Genomic DNA, 15,047 nt, shown 5'->3' with positions numbered 1-15,047 from the left:
GGCCAATCTGATTGCTTTCCACAGTGAAACAACTGCCTGGATAGATGGATGCAGGGAGAGCAGTGGATATTGTTCTACCTGGACTTTTGGTACTGTCTCCCACAACAGCCTCATAGGCAAACTCAGGAAGGGAACAGCCTGGATGGGGGGACACAGAGGCGAAGGAGAACTGTCTGAATGGCAGATCCCAGAGGATTGTCACGAGTGGCACAGGCTCTGGTTGGAGGCCTGTCACAAGTGGTGACCCCCCAGGTTCAAGAGTGGGCCTGGTGCTGTTTAACTTCTCCATCAGTGCCTCGGATGAAGGGGCAGGTGTCCCTCAGCAAGCTCACTGATGGCACAGAGCTGGGAGCAGTGGCCGATAGCCCAGAGGGCCGTGCTGCCCTGCAGAGGGGGGAGAGAGGGGCAGAGAAGAACTGTCTGAAACTCAGCCAAGGCACAGGCAGGGTCCTGCACCTGGGGGGAAGAACCCCGGGCACCGGCACAGGCTGGGCTCTGCTCTGCTGGAAAGCAGTTCTGAGGAGAAGGACCTGGGGCTCCTGGCGGACAGCGAGCTGTCCATGAGCCAGCAGTGTGTCCTGGGGCCAAGGAGGGCAATGGTGTCCTGGGGTGCGCTGGGAAGAGCAGTGCCAGCAGGATGGGGGAGTGATCCTGGCCCTCTACTCAGCCCTGGGGAGGCACATCTGGAGTGCTGTGTCCAGCCCTGGGCTCCTCAGGACAAGAGAGACACGGAGCTGCTGCAGCTGGTCCAGTGCAGGTGACAAAGACGAGGGGGGACAGGAACATCTCTCTTGGGAGGAAAGGCTGGGGGAGCTGGGCCTGCTCAGCCTTGAGCAGAGGTGCCTGAGAGGGGACCTCATCCATGTCTGTCAGTGTCTGAAGGGACGGCGTCAGGGGATGGGTCCAGGCTCTGCTCGGCGGTGCCGAGCAACAGGACAAAAAGCAACAGGCACAAACTGACACACAGGAAACTCCACCTGAACATGAGGAAGAAGTTTTTTACTATGCAGTGACCAAGCACTGGAACAGATTGAACAGAAGGGTTGTGGAGTCTGCCTCACTGGGGATATTCAAGAACTGTCTGGACACAATCCTGTGCCATGTGCTCTGGGATGACCCTGCTTGAGAAGGGAGGTTGGACCAGATGATCCCCTTTGGTGTCTACCAACCTGACCTGTCCTGTGGTTCTCTGACCTTGCACTCATGATGCAGCACCACACTTCTCACTCAGTGAAAAAATGGGTGGAAAGAAGGAAACAGCTGTAGTCAACATCTTACTTTTGAAGAATGGACAATGGCATCAGTATCTAAACATTGGCTGAAGTACAAAGCCTACTATCAAAAAGTGTTTCAAAGACCAAAATGAAAGGATGAAACAAAGGGACTTTCTCCTTGGCAGGGTTGAAAAAGGCATCCAGGGTACTTACATCATGAAGCATGCAAAAAAGAACAAGGAGGATTGTGCTAAGTAATAATGGATGAAAAACATCCCTGTCAAAGTCAGTTACTGCATTGTGACTGTTGTCAATGACAAATGTCACCTATGCACAGGAACAGTTTCATGTATGTACACTGCAGAGGCTGCTTGGAGGGATAGCTTCTACCTGCCTCCCTGAAAATAGACAAGAGGTGTACTCATCAGCACTAGTGATCCCCAAGTAAAGCATAATCTATTTGGCAAGCCTCAAGCACAGAAGCTGAATTAGGGAGACATGTGGATATTAAAATTTTAGAAGTGTAGCAGCTTAATAGAAGGTCATGAATATTATCATAGCCAGGAGGAAGGCAGCACTGCAGCTCCTCACTGGGAAAAAGCTGAGCAAAATTATTTGTCTGTTCTCAGTGAGAAACAAAATGAAACAACCCCAGAAGTTACCTGTAATAATGGGGAGATAAAAAATAATTCAGTTTTGACTTGTATTATATCAGCCTTTCAAACACCTGTGTCTGCAAGGACTACCAACCCCAGTGCCTTATTTCTGCAGGAGGCATTTCACCTGGAGGTTTGCAGATGGCAATAGTTGAGAGGTCAAAAAAAATCAGTAAATTATGTACTTACAGTCTAGAAATATGAACCAACAGCAAATTTGTGAAAACTTGAGCACAGATTCTAAAAAGGACTTCACCCAAAACTATGGATTACTAAGGAGAGTAAATTGTCAGCACCTCAGGTGTTTCAGGACTTGAAAGATAAGTGGTATGCTTCAGCAAGAACTGGCTGTGTTCATATCACAGAGGGAAGCAATACAGATCTTGGGCATGGTATTCAGGAGACAGGAAGCAGCTGAATTTAATGTGTGAAAAAGCAAACCTCTTCTTTGAAAGACAGGAAAAAGATCTTTCCTGAGGCACAGCTATGATCTCCCTGAGGCATCTGTATTATCTCAGCTGGAAAGAGGCATTTAGGCAGAGAACTGAGTTCACTGGGATGGGAAATGTCCATAATGAATATTCTGAACAGAGTTCACTTTGGCTGATCCCTCTACAAATCAGTCTTTTCCCTTCTGTAGCAATGTCTCTCTGCCTCCTTCCCCCTTTGGAGGCTGTTGTTTGATGACCTGTTCTCCTCTTACGGTCTTTTGGGGAAAACTCCCTGGGGGAAATAGGATTTTCACTTTTCTATGTGAAACAGAGGTTTTTGTCTGCATTCAGAAGAGAAGGAATAGAGTAGCTCTAAAAATGGCAATGCTGTGTTCATCTCTGCATTCCCTGTTTCCACTAGCTCACTGGTTCTGTGCTTGCTGGTGAGAACTGTCCCCAGACTAGTGAGAGAGCTCATGTGGCACTGCCATTACACAGGCTCAAGCATAGAACTTTGCTGGGCAAGCAGGCCCCTGCTCTGCTTTGCTCTCTGCTTAAAAAAAAAAAAAAAAAAAAAAAAAAAGTGCCTGTGAGATCCTCCCTGCACAGCTGGACTTGATTTTCTATTATTTGTATGTAGTGGGTTAACAGTGAGATTTTTCTTTTTTTGGTCATAAAATCTCTAGGTTGTATGCCATTACTTGAAAACTGACTCCATGAGTGTTTCAGAAGGGGAAGTGTTTTAACAAGCATCCACCAACATTATTGGCTATTTATTCAAACCAGTAATTTATGCTTTAAAAAAACCCAAACCAATCAGCATGTTGAAAATGTGGGGGGAAGTCTGCCTATAGCCCAAAATAAACTATTCCTCAGTCCAACCATTAAGCACTTCCTTAAGAGAAGAGAAATGCATCCTGGCTCCTCATGTGGAGAGCAGGCTGTTCATGGCTTCTGGGGTGTGATCCTTCTGGTCCATTACTGTGCTTTCCCACTGTCCCTAGGGAGTTTTTATACAAACCATGCAAGATCTTGAAGCAGAAGACTACTTTATAGCACTAAAGAGTGTAGAAGTAGTAGTGAGTGGTTTTCCATGCCCATGTCATCCTAAGCATGTGTGGATAACTACATGTTTATTATTGAATTGTTAACATCCTGCTGCTGCTTTAGAAAAAGGCTATTTATATGCAACCAGAGTCCAACCCTTTGGCCTCCCTTTCCCTTTTAGCTGCACAAACCAGCATTCTTTAGCTGCATATAACAGCATTTTATTTACAGCTACACAAATACAAAGCCTTTCTTTGCAAAGGCTTTAAAGGCTAGACAAAATTCTTGCTTTTCCCTTTTGTCCTCCTGAGAGATAAGCAATGTGTTAGCAGGAAGGATAGAGAAGTGCAACCCAAACTTGCTCTGCTTGCAGAGAGGGGTCTCCTGCTCAGTCTCAGTTCAGTTGAGGCCTCAGCTTATGCAGTCCTGCCTGCTGTGCTGCATCCCTCCTAAAATCTCACGGATTTAGCCAAAATTAGCCTGGTCTGTCAACAGATACCCTGGGTATTTGTGTGTCTGGGCAAATGTGGAGGCACCCTGTGCAACAAGAATGACAACTCTGGTGTAGCAACAAGTATTGTACTTAAAGTGAAAAAGCAGGTGAAAATATAAATATGTATTTCAAATGGAAAAGGAGTTGCTGATATGTGTCTTTTCCCCTTATAAATTTGGATAACTTGGGTTGCAATTACTGAAATGCCTCAGGGAAAAATTTATATTTAAAAAATATTAAAAATGTATATGGCCAGATTTTAGATTTGATCCTGACTGGACAGGAATTGTTGGCCGGAGATGATGAAAAGCAATGTAGGTGAAATAGGGATCAACCAATATGCTTTGGTGTGAGAAATGTATAAGATCAGTAGAAGAAGGAGATGTGATTTTCTCCTCCTTCAGTTTTGTGCTAATTCAAGTATTTGACTGGCTTTTTGGTTCACTTTCTGCAAAACTGGACAGTTAATAGAAAACACTGTTGATAAAAACAAACAAACAAACAAACAAACAAAAAACCAACCAAAAAACCTTTAAAAAAGAGCATGAAGGGAGTGGATAAATTGATGATCCCCAAGCTGTGGTTTGCAGTTGATATGTACAGCCAGAGTTAGTATTAGCAGTTCTGAGCTTCCCATCTGCATACACTGCTGGTCTGGGAGCAAACTTCACATTCAAAGACTTTGAAAGCATCTCTGTTAAAAGTTATGTAACTGAATGACTGCAGATTATTTACTCAACTACTAGCTAAAATGATCAGACACTCGCTGAAAGCTGACATTAAAAACTTTTGAGGAACTTTATGGTTCTGAAAATCTGGAAAAGAGTATGCTTTTGGTTGACCTATTCTACAAATAGAGGTGTCAGGTGATGCTGATCTAGAATAACCAAATTTATTTACGAATCAATGTCGGTCCACCAAACAAATGGTAAGGCCTTTTTGTTCGATAGGTAGTTTGCAAGAAGAATCCTAACTTAAAAACTAAACAAGCTCCGGTTGCAGTCCATATAACTACATCTAGAGAGCAGGAAAAAGATTTCTAGCTAGAGGGTACTTTAGAAATCTCTGGCTATGGCTTCTATTTTTTGAGATCATGAGTGCAGACACAGATGCCTGGAAATAGTTCAGTGTGCTTTCCTTGTCACATAAGAGGGGCTGGGAGCAGATCTTTGGTGGGGAACCTTTCTGTATCTTTCTATTTGGTCCAAAACTGTTTTTCTTTTGTGAGGAAAATTAGTCAGGAGAGTAAAACTGGAAGCTTGCTTTTAAGGTTGTGAGTGCTTTTTGACTTGAGTAGTAACTAAAGCCATAAGAGACAATAATTATTCTTTTGAGAACACATGCAAACCTGTTCATTTTACACACACAACAGCTTCTATGCTTGTTTCACTGAAAGTGAATGATGAAATTCTCATTGCCTTCAGTACTGTTGCTTGGAAGTCTTAGGTCTGGTCATTGACTTGCTTGTCCGTGTGAGGTGTTACTTGCCTGCAGTACCTAAAAAACATCTGCAGAAACATCATACAAGGGAACTGTCAAAAAATCAGAGCAAAACTGCTGTTCCCTTTTAGCAGAGACATATTTTCGTTTGAAAAGGGCAACACCTTAATTTTCAAAACTCTATTTTTTTCTTTGTTGAGAAGAAATGTTTATTAACTTTTTTTCTTCTTTCCTTTCATAATTCACACCATTAACACAATTCCTTCTGCACACACACCTGATGCTTCAAGTAGCTGGCAGGTCCATTACTGAAGGCAGCAGCAACCTGTATGGATAGACTGAATTAACAGGTATTTCTTCAAGCCATAGATTGCTGAGGAAAGTTATGTCTTGAAGCATTGCTACTTAAAAAAAGGAGTGTACTTTTATTGATCTTCTTTGTCCTTGGACCAGCTTTATACTTCTGCAAGAGCAATAGGGGTAAGCCATTAGCAAATAAGAATTAAATAAGGCAAATGGAGAATTAAAACATATCTCCAAGATACCTTCATTCTGAAGGGTGCAGAATCTTAATGTCTGAAGAATTTTAAAAAGGAGAGAAGACATCTCCTCTTTCCCCAGTGCAGGTAGGTACACCATGTGTACATTGTGTAACAGGTGTGTGCTGCTATCATAATAAAGAATAAGGACAGAGAACTCCAACAGCTTTGCTACTTTGGCTTTTGTTTTTAAAATTAAAAAACAACACGTCAGACAGTTGTAATTAAATAAGTAAGCTGCATTACTTGTACAAAAAGTTATATAAATACAGGTTTGCTGTTTTCTCTTTAGAGAAAGAAAGCATCCTTTTACAAAAACCCCAGTAATCCTTATATTACTGAGATGCTGCCAAGTCACAATTCAGAAGACAGACATGTGAAATTAAAATCCACACTGTGCAGAGACAACACAGCGGCCCCACCAGATCAAATCCTTTGTGTTCATCCTGTGCACAGTTACACAGATACAATGGAACATATGATAGGTTGAACATATTTTGCTTTTACACAAAAAAAAATACTTCCCCATGCTGCATTTTGTTACCTAATGTATCAAAAATATCCATCACATCGTCATCATCATCATTGTTATTACTATGTTATTAAGGAATTGTCCTTCATTCCATGCATAATTATAATTTCACAAGTTAAAAATATCATGCCTCCCTCATGTCATTATCTATAAAGCACTCTGTGCACAGTGAAGCAGATCCCCAATTAAATGCAAGTGCCATTAAAATTAAGAGAAACACACTATTACTGTTGATTTTAGAGGAACAAAATTCTGGGGAGATTAAAAAACAAAATAGTTTCATCTGGACAAAATAATGTACAATTATTAATATTGCACTTTTTATACAAGAAATCCTAATAAATATACAGAAGAGATATACATTTACATACACAGAAAGTCATTATTCTTTTTTTTTTTTAAATAAAAAGTTGCACTGATACTTATTTCTTGAAGACCCATTTCTACCAAGTGTCCACTGCCAGATGTGTTTTGAAGTAAGCCAATTTGAGACAGATTAATGTCATGAACCTGGCACTGACCTCAATAATGGACCCCCAGTTTTACTGAAAAATCCACATACCATGAAAGCTGTAGCATAGCAGAACTTGGACAGCATTTCATAAATATACCCCAAGTCACTAGCCCCAGCAGGAGTTATAGGAGAGGCACAACCAAACCCTTCATTTAGAGAAGGTCTTGAAGCAAAACCTGAGATCAGGTAGTTCTCCTCTAAAGTTCCACAATTCTCAAACTCTCTTCTCTGTAGATTTCCTCTAATTTTAATTTATTTTTTTTCTGAGCAGAGCAGAGAATGGCCAGGAACTAACATCATGTGGCACTTCACTAGCTGAATATCCACTGCAGATGGCCAGGAGGAAAGACTCATGCAAAATCATGCTGTGAGTGTGATGTTTGAGGCTCACTTTCTAGACTGTACCTACAGGGTGCTATACATGGACTTAAAGATCTGTTTTATAGAACGTGTTCTGTTGTGGGAGGCAGCTGGAGAGGAGCAAGTTTCTTACAAATTATTTGCATTAGTCCAATGGGGCTGATGCTAAAGTGATTCTGTTTCAACTGAGTAGTAACAACCATGAAAATTCAGAATAAAGTTCTTTTCCTACCAGTTATCCAAAAGCCTTGGCTGCCAGGAAAGAGAAATTTCACGTTAAGAAAACAGAAAAACCCACTCCAAGCTCTTTTCCAAAAGCCCAGGTCTGAAAGTACCAGAACTTTGGGAAGTAGTAACTTTTTTTTCTAAATAAATAATAGTAGGATGCAGTATGCAAAGTGTCTCCTGTGTATCATATATAATTTCTATCTTTCCTGCCTATGCTCTCTAGGGAACAGTGTTTGCAGGTTTGTACCTAAGTCTGTCATCATACTTGTTCTCCTTTTGCTAGTTAATTATTTACATCACCACTACACCTCTGTGCTGAGGACAGCCCTTAAGTCCCCAGTCCTCCCTTACAAGCTCAAACTGGAAACATTCTCAGGTGTATTTTAGACCCACTTATGTTACAGAACATTGTTCAACTTCTCCAGACACCAGCTCCTCAAAGATCACAAGGATGTCTCTTGCCTAGTGTAGGAAGAAGAGAGGGGTTTAAAAATTAAAAAGGCTTCCAATCTTGCATGCAAGAAATAAGCTTATAAAGCAAACTCACGTGCTTGTGTTCTCAAAGTAGCCTAAGAGAGATGAGAGCTGCTCAGCAGAAAGAGACCTGGGGGTGCTGCTCAACACCTGACTAAATGTGAGCCAGCGCGTGCCCTGGTGCTGAGATGGCCGATGACATCCTGGCCTGTATCAGCAATAGTGCGGCCAGCAGGACCAGGGCAGGGATTGTCCCTCTGTCCTTGGCACTGCTGAGGCTGCACCTCAGATCTGTGCTCAGTTCTGGGCCCCTCACTGCAGGACAGACATTGAGGTGCTGGAGCATATCCAGAGAAGGGCAAGGGAACTGGTGAAAGGTCTAAGAGACACATCCTGTAAGGAAAAACTGGGGCAGCTGGGCTGTTTAGCTGGGAGGAGGCTCAGGGGTGACCATACTGCTCTCTACAACTGCCTGAAAGGAGGTTGTTATGAGGTGGGGGTCAGCCTCTTCTGCCATGCTTCAAACAATAGGATGAGAAGAAATGGCCTCAAATTGAGCTGGGGAGGCTCAGATTAGATATTTTAAAAAATATTCAATGAAAAACTGGCTGGGCATTGGATTAAGTTGCCAAGGGAGGTGGTGGAGTCACCATCTCCAGCAGTGTCCAAGAAGAGCCTGGATGTGGCACCCAGGGATAGTTTAAGGGTGGGTATGGTAGTGCTGGTAAAGGTTGGACTGGATAACCCTGAAGATCTCCCTGGACCTTGATGATTCTGTGATTCTTTAATATGGTGCTAGGTTTTGATGCTGATCCTCTTCCTCACCTGTCTCTTGGGGTATTCCACAGGCATGTACAGAGATGGAGGGGAAGCCCCACTCCTCTCATACCCATTTCTTGGTGTCATGGGTCTCTCTGACTCTTTGTGGTCTACCCTCATGACCATGTTTATCTGCATTCTGTCTCCCAGATTCATAGTAGGGGAAACTTGTCAAGTCCCTTTACAACAATGGTTTGTTAAAGTTTTTTTTTTTTTTTTAAGGGAAATAAATAAATAAAATGAAAAAGATCATTCCATCCATCTGTATTTTCTGCAGAAGCCTTTGCTCACTGAAGAAAAGGCTGTGATCCCCTTGTTCCTCCATTTTCATCTCGTCTGTCTTCAAGATTTTCCACAAGTCCCACAGCAACGTGATTTAAATTGGGTGAGCTGGCAGAGTTTGAGCTGCTTCACTTTCTCACAGTACCTTGTGGTGTCTCTGCACTCCACTGCCAAAGGGGAAACAAGAAGAAGAAATGGTGATGAAGTTATGAACAAAGGATTTCTCACCTGAGAACATATATCCTTGGGTAGCCAAGATGAGAACCCTTGTGTTGGGAAGTCTTAGTGTGAGCACGAGCTTGACTTGCTGCAAAGACCAAATGTGGACTGCAAGTCCACAGGATCAGTGAAGGTAGTAGACATTCACTTTCAGAGGCTGGGGAAAGGGCTTCTGAAGCTGCTCCAACATTGCTAGTTTGTCAGCCACCAGCATTTAGAGAGGCTCTAGAAGTTTCCTAACAGTTAAGCTGAAGATGAAAAACTAAATTAAACTGGATACTTGTTTTAACAGAGTAGCCAGAGACACTTTGGCCGTCTTTGCACACTTGAGGAATCAGTGTATGGGAGTGTGACTCTGGCTGACTGGGTGTTGTCTTGAGTTTTTCACAGGTCAGATACCACCCACCATGAAGATGTTAAGACACCTTTTGAACTCCTCTAGGGCTTAGGTCTGGTACCACTTTTACAGTTTTTGAGGCCCACAGCCTCTGGCTTTTCAGTTTGGAAAACTGTCCAGTATCCCTGCAAGACCCTTGAATTTGGGACACTCCTGTACAGCAGAAAGAGGCTGGAGTGTCAGCAAAGGTCCTGCTTGATACCTGTAATCTCTCTCATTGCTTCAGCTTCCCTTAGGGCCCCCCAAACTCATGAGTTTGGACCCAGTAGTCCACTTTGCTGAGAGGGAGCATCAGAGCTGGTGTGAATATAGGCAAGCACATGTGGGTTCTGCTACTGCATCTGCGATGATTGCAAAGCAACTAGCTTGCAAGACAGCAGATGCAAGCATAATTTCCAAACAAGCACATTGTCTATTCTCTTTTGTTAATTTCATTTTTTAAAAATTAGTAACTTTTCTAGTTCCCTGGCAGGCCCAATTTGTTGCTTGTAATCTGAAAGAAAGCAGTCTTGCCTGCAGGATTTCCCATCATCCACCTACCCACTGGATTTGGACTACAACCATAAGTCTGGTTGTGATTCCTGTTTTTCCTTCTGTCTGTACCATTAATGGAAAGTTAATAATAGAATCATAGAATGGTTTGCATTGTAAGGGGGACTTGAAGATCAAGTAGTTCCAAGCCTCCTGCTGTGGACAGGGATGCTTTTCACTGGACCAGGTTGCTCAGAGTTCTATCCAATCTGTTCTTGAAAACCTCCAGGGATGGGGTATCCACAGCTTCCCTGGGAAACTTGTGCCACTGTCTCATCACGCACACAGCAAAGAATTTCTTCCTAATATCTAAACTAAAACTACTCTGTTTCAATTTTAACCCATTCCCCCTTGCTCTACCACGACATGGCTTTGTAAATAGTCTTGCTCCATCTTTCTTGTAAGTTCCCTTCAGGTACTAGAGGGCCACAAGTAGATCACCCAAAAACAGGGCTGTACAATCCCATTTCCCTCAGCCTTTTGTCCTATGACAGGTGTTTCCATTCTTCTGACAGACTTGGTGAACTTGTCCCAGAAGATTGCATGAATTATTTCTCACGCTGTTAGAAAGGAGACACAATCCCAGCACTAACACCATTGCCAAAAGCCTCCACAATGGGCAGCATCCCTCTCTGGGATGCTGAGCTTTAGACACTGGATTTTGCACAGGGCAGGGCTGGATGTTCCCCAGGATGCCCAGCTGCTAGGTCCAGTGCTGCGTTTCTGAGAGACGACTCTCCCTTCTTTCCTACTCCTGCACCACTCCACCTCCCCTCCTCTGGGCCAAGTACCGTTTTCACAGGGTGTGATGTTGCAGCGCTGCCAGTTTGCTGGTCGGGGCCTCCAGGAGCAGTGGTGCTCCATCACGGGCTTGTTGGTGCGGACGTGCACGCAGTCCACGCGCCGTGACTGGAAGCCGTAGTTCCCGCACGTGGCCGTGCAGACGGTCCACAGGCTGACCCGCCAGTGCACACCGCAGACGTCGGTCCAGCAGTTCTGGGAGCTCAATGGCCTGTGGGCAGCAGGGAGGCAGGGAGGGACAGCAAACATTACATATCCCAAAGGTAATTCACTCTGAGTACTGTATGGATCAGATCTTCCAAAGCTGCCAGGTGAGGCCAGCAGTTTCGGACTGCTCTCAAGGACCAGACCCTCAGTGGGTGCACACTGGTATACCAACACCAGGCTAAAGGACCATTTGAACTGTTTGAGGATTTGGCTGAAAGGCCCTCTCCATGAAGGGCCAAACCAGAGATCTGCTGAAAGGTGAAATGAGCAGTGACCTGTGTGGTCCAGTAGGACTTTGTAACTTTTTTAGAGCTTTACAGCCAGTGGGAACAGAACCAATTCTCTGAAACCCTTCTTTTTCATTCAAGACAGTCTCACAGAGGGTGTATAGGCACACTTGGCTCGTATCTATTTGTCACACAGGTAGTAAAAAGGCATGACTGGGAGCCAACAAGCCAATTATATTAATCTCCAGTCATGATCAGTCATAATTTATATACCTGTCTCATGTAAAGCAAATGTTATTACAATGTTGACAGTGGAGTTTATCTGCAGGAAAACAAAACCTGCAGGAAAACAAATCTTAGCTTTCTGTTAGAGTTTGTGTTTAAATAAGTGACTGGCTCCTACAGCACAGCCTTGCAGTCAGGATTTGGCATGCATAGAAGATTTTCCAGTTTTTGGCCAACTGGCCTGAAGCTCCTTGGAATAAATAGGGAACTCCAGGCTATAAGCCTGATTAGATTTGTTTGACATACTGTACAGCTTGCAGCATGACTTCTATCACATAGGGGAAATGCATAAGTTTTCAGTTAATGCACTAGTCCACCAAAAATCTCTGAAAAGTGTTGTGGGTTCAGACATAAGACATTTCTTGGTACCTACCTTGGTAAGGAACTGCATTGATCAGATGACACAGAAGTCCCATCTTTAGTCTGGCAAAACACCTGTCGGTGCTGTACAGCCAGTCGTGGTCCAATGCAAGGCCCGTTACACTGCAAACACAGAAGATTCACTCAGGGGAGGTAAAAGACAGGGCAAGTTCCATTTTTTATAAAACTGCTAGTGAAATAAAGTACATACTGCCATTCAGAGACTACTGAGGTTTCATCTGCTTTCTGGACCTCTGCAAGCTTTGAAGGCTGACTGTGCAGCCATTTTCTGCTCTACCTCACTCTCCTCCAGCAGCATTTAAATTACACTTTTGTATCTGCTCTGTAGATTCATTACCTCTTCTCTTCAATAACTTAATCTGAAATACATCTGTTCAGGGAAATTAAATGCTCTCATGCCATTAGCCAAGAGCCTATGATCCATACAGGAAATCTCAATAAATTACTTTTACTGTGCATTTTGCAGCATGTGAATTGAATGCATTGAGCCAAGGACATATTCCTCTCATTGAATAATTTAAAAGCATTGAAGGACAATAAACAAAAGCAGGAAGCATGAGAAGCACAAAAGATATGCAAGCTTTCTCCGAAATTAAGGCCATCCTAACATATTCAAGCTTAACAACTACATTTCAGTTTAACTCTCCTAATCCTCTCCTTTGATTAAAATATAACTTGGTATAGGTATGAAGCATGTATTTCTGGTATTTTAAAATTACATCGGTGATTGGAAACTGTTTTTCTAAGTGTCTGGAAATTATATCAAAGAACAAACTTAAGGTTGAATAAGGGGTCATTAGTGTGAATCACTAGCTTAAAACACCATGGGTTTACACAGCAGAGAACAAAATGCCAGGAACATTAAATGAAGGAAAGGAACTAATTCTAGAGATAGGGGTAGAGCAGGTAGGCTGTTTATTTTCTTTGTGAGCTGGGAAAGTTGATGGTTACACCTGCACAATGGGTGACCTGATACCCCATAATACTACCAAGCAATGCACTACTGACACAGTGGTACATTCCTAACTATGTGTAACAGTCTTCTGGCTTGGAGACTAGGCACTATGCAACCATGTGGAACTTGAACTTTTTTTTGTAAGCTAGGTAGAAGAAATATTATATATTATATATAATGCACAGAGATTAGGTTTAAAATTCAGAAATTAATTCTGAACTATCTGATTGTCTCAGCTGAGTATGACGTCATGGGGAGCAATATAGCCCATAATGGTTTTTGCAAAGATGATCCAGTCCTTTCCTGAAATTTCATAGGGAGTGAAAATGTTCTTCTTTGATATAAAATGATAATTCCAAGCTTAACTTGTAATATAGCAACTCAGTCACTTTTCAAGATTTAAACAAAGATTTTTTTCAAGCAGGGAACAATAACATGTTCTAGTAGCTGAAGGCACTTTTTACTACCATTATAAAAAAACCCTGATGCAATGCAATCTGCTAAGAAAAAAATCTGAAGATCTGCAAAGCAGCAGGAAGTAGTTTAAAAATGCTTTTAGCCCTCCATTCTGCCTTTCATCATGAAGCAAGTCAAGAAAGCTCACACTTTTCGATATTCTCAGGCAACACCAGCAACTTTGTAAACTGAATTTTTGCACAGTCCTCCTGCCTTCAACCTCATCACAAACATCAGTCCTGAATCCAACCAGTCAAGACTGAAGCCCTCTCACAGGCTGGTAAGGGGAATCTAGACTTGAAGAAGGCTATTTCCCTGATGTGTCAAAAATCACTGTAACAAGGAGCTGCAGACCATTCTGCTGGAGGACACAGCATGCTCATGTTCATGTCTAGTGATTTTGAGAAGCTGTAGAAATCCAAGCACGCAGTGCATCACATACAGAAAGAAGGACCTGAACAAATTAGCATCTGCCTCAAAAGCTGGCAAACTACAGCCTAAAGATACTAGGCTGAAAAATCACTATCCTCATTTTCTGTCTCTTTTTTCCAGCCCACACTATGGGACTGTCCTTGGAATGCTATTTTGTTCCTTACCTGGCCCCAGGAGGAGGCTGCCCACTCAACACAGGGCTGCCTGTTACAGCTCTGTGTGTCCACAGGGCGCTTGGACAGCTGGGCACAAGCCTCGTTGGACATTGGGACAGAGCTGCCCTTCGCTGTCAGGCGCTGGCATGTCACTCTCCGCGTCTGCAGTCCTCCACCACAGCTCCGCGTGCAAGGAGACCAGGATGTCACCATCCACCTGTGAGAGGAAGGAGAACAGGTCAGGGAGCAGGCACCTGCTGCTGTCTGCAGGATCCTTGGCATCAACTGGAATCTTTGTCAATTGGACCAAAGACAGGCAAAGCGGGTTGGCTCCTTTAGGGTGTGATCCTGGAACACCTGAGTGTCTTAGCCTCCCACACTTTTCACTGGAAACTGTTCAGAGGATGAAAGCTGAGAAAACTCAATTTTTTCATGAATTTATCTCTCTCAAGGCTCTTTGGGCCTGGAATTAATTTTCTAGCCCTTAAAGCTGTTTTTAGAGGCTTAGTAAATACTTGTAGCCCTGGCACCGGGGCTGGGCAAGTCTGCTCTTACACCATGGTGCCACGGAGGCCTCGGTCACAAGCTGCACTACAATGCTAGGACTAGCCCAGTAGCACTCCTTAGTAGGGAAAACTATCTCTGTGTAATTGCTGGAGTAGCTCACAGGCCACTTCAAACTTGTGAGAGAAGAGCCAAAAGCCTGCTGGGTCCTGCTGGTGCCTGCCTCTGCTGTTGCATCCCTGACAGCTGGCATAATCCAGAAAAGCCTGAACACTGCTCAGGAACAGTTAGCCCAGGGAAGGAAGGACACTGCTCTTCTTTCCTCTTAAGCTCAGACCATGCACTTACCAGCTGAGGCTGAGGCTCTGAACCCCTGTGTAATGGCATTTAGAAAATCCAATCCAACTAGCTAAAAGGCTGTAAATAACAGAAAATAATAGTCTAATGCATTTTGTCTTTGTAAGGATC

The 15,047-nt window shown here is 43.3% G+C and overlaps 1 protein-coding gene across 1 annotated transcript in view; it reads right to left on the bottom strand.

The window, feature by feature from the left end:
- Positions 1–9,082: 9,082 nt before the first annotated feature.
- The window catches only part of ADAMTSL1 (ADAMTS like 1), a gene marked incomplete at its 5' end in the record, with an annotated part of 172,714 nt that continues 166,749 nt past the window's right edge, over positions 9,083–15,047 (bottom strand). Inside the window, 4 exons of the mRNA XM_084225837.1 lie at positions 9,083–9,196; positions 10,968–11,188; positions 12,070–12,179; positions 14,085–14,292. Coding sequence (XP_084081963.1) covers positions 9,090–9,196; positions 10,968–11,188; positions 12,070–12,179; positions 14,085–14,292 — 646 coding nt within the window. The 3' untranslated portion in view covers positions 9,083–9,089. The remainder of the gene's footprint in view (positions 9,197–10,967; positions 11,189–12,069; positions 12,180–14,084; positions 14,293–15,047) is intronic.

This window comes from Fringilla coelebs (assembly GCF_963513975.1).
Source record: "Fringilla coelebs genome assembly, chromosome: Z".
NCBI classification, from domain to species: domain Eukaryota; kingdom Metazoa; phylum Chordata; class Aves; order Passeriformes; family Fringillidae; genus Fringilla; species Fringilla coelebs.
The sequence above is the reverse complement of the archived record's forward strand: the minus strand, read 5'-3'. Positions and strand labels throughout refer to the sequence as shown.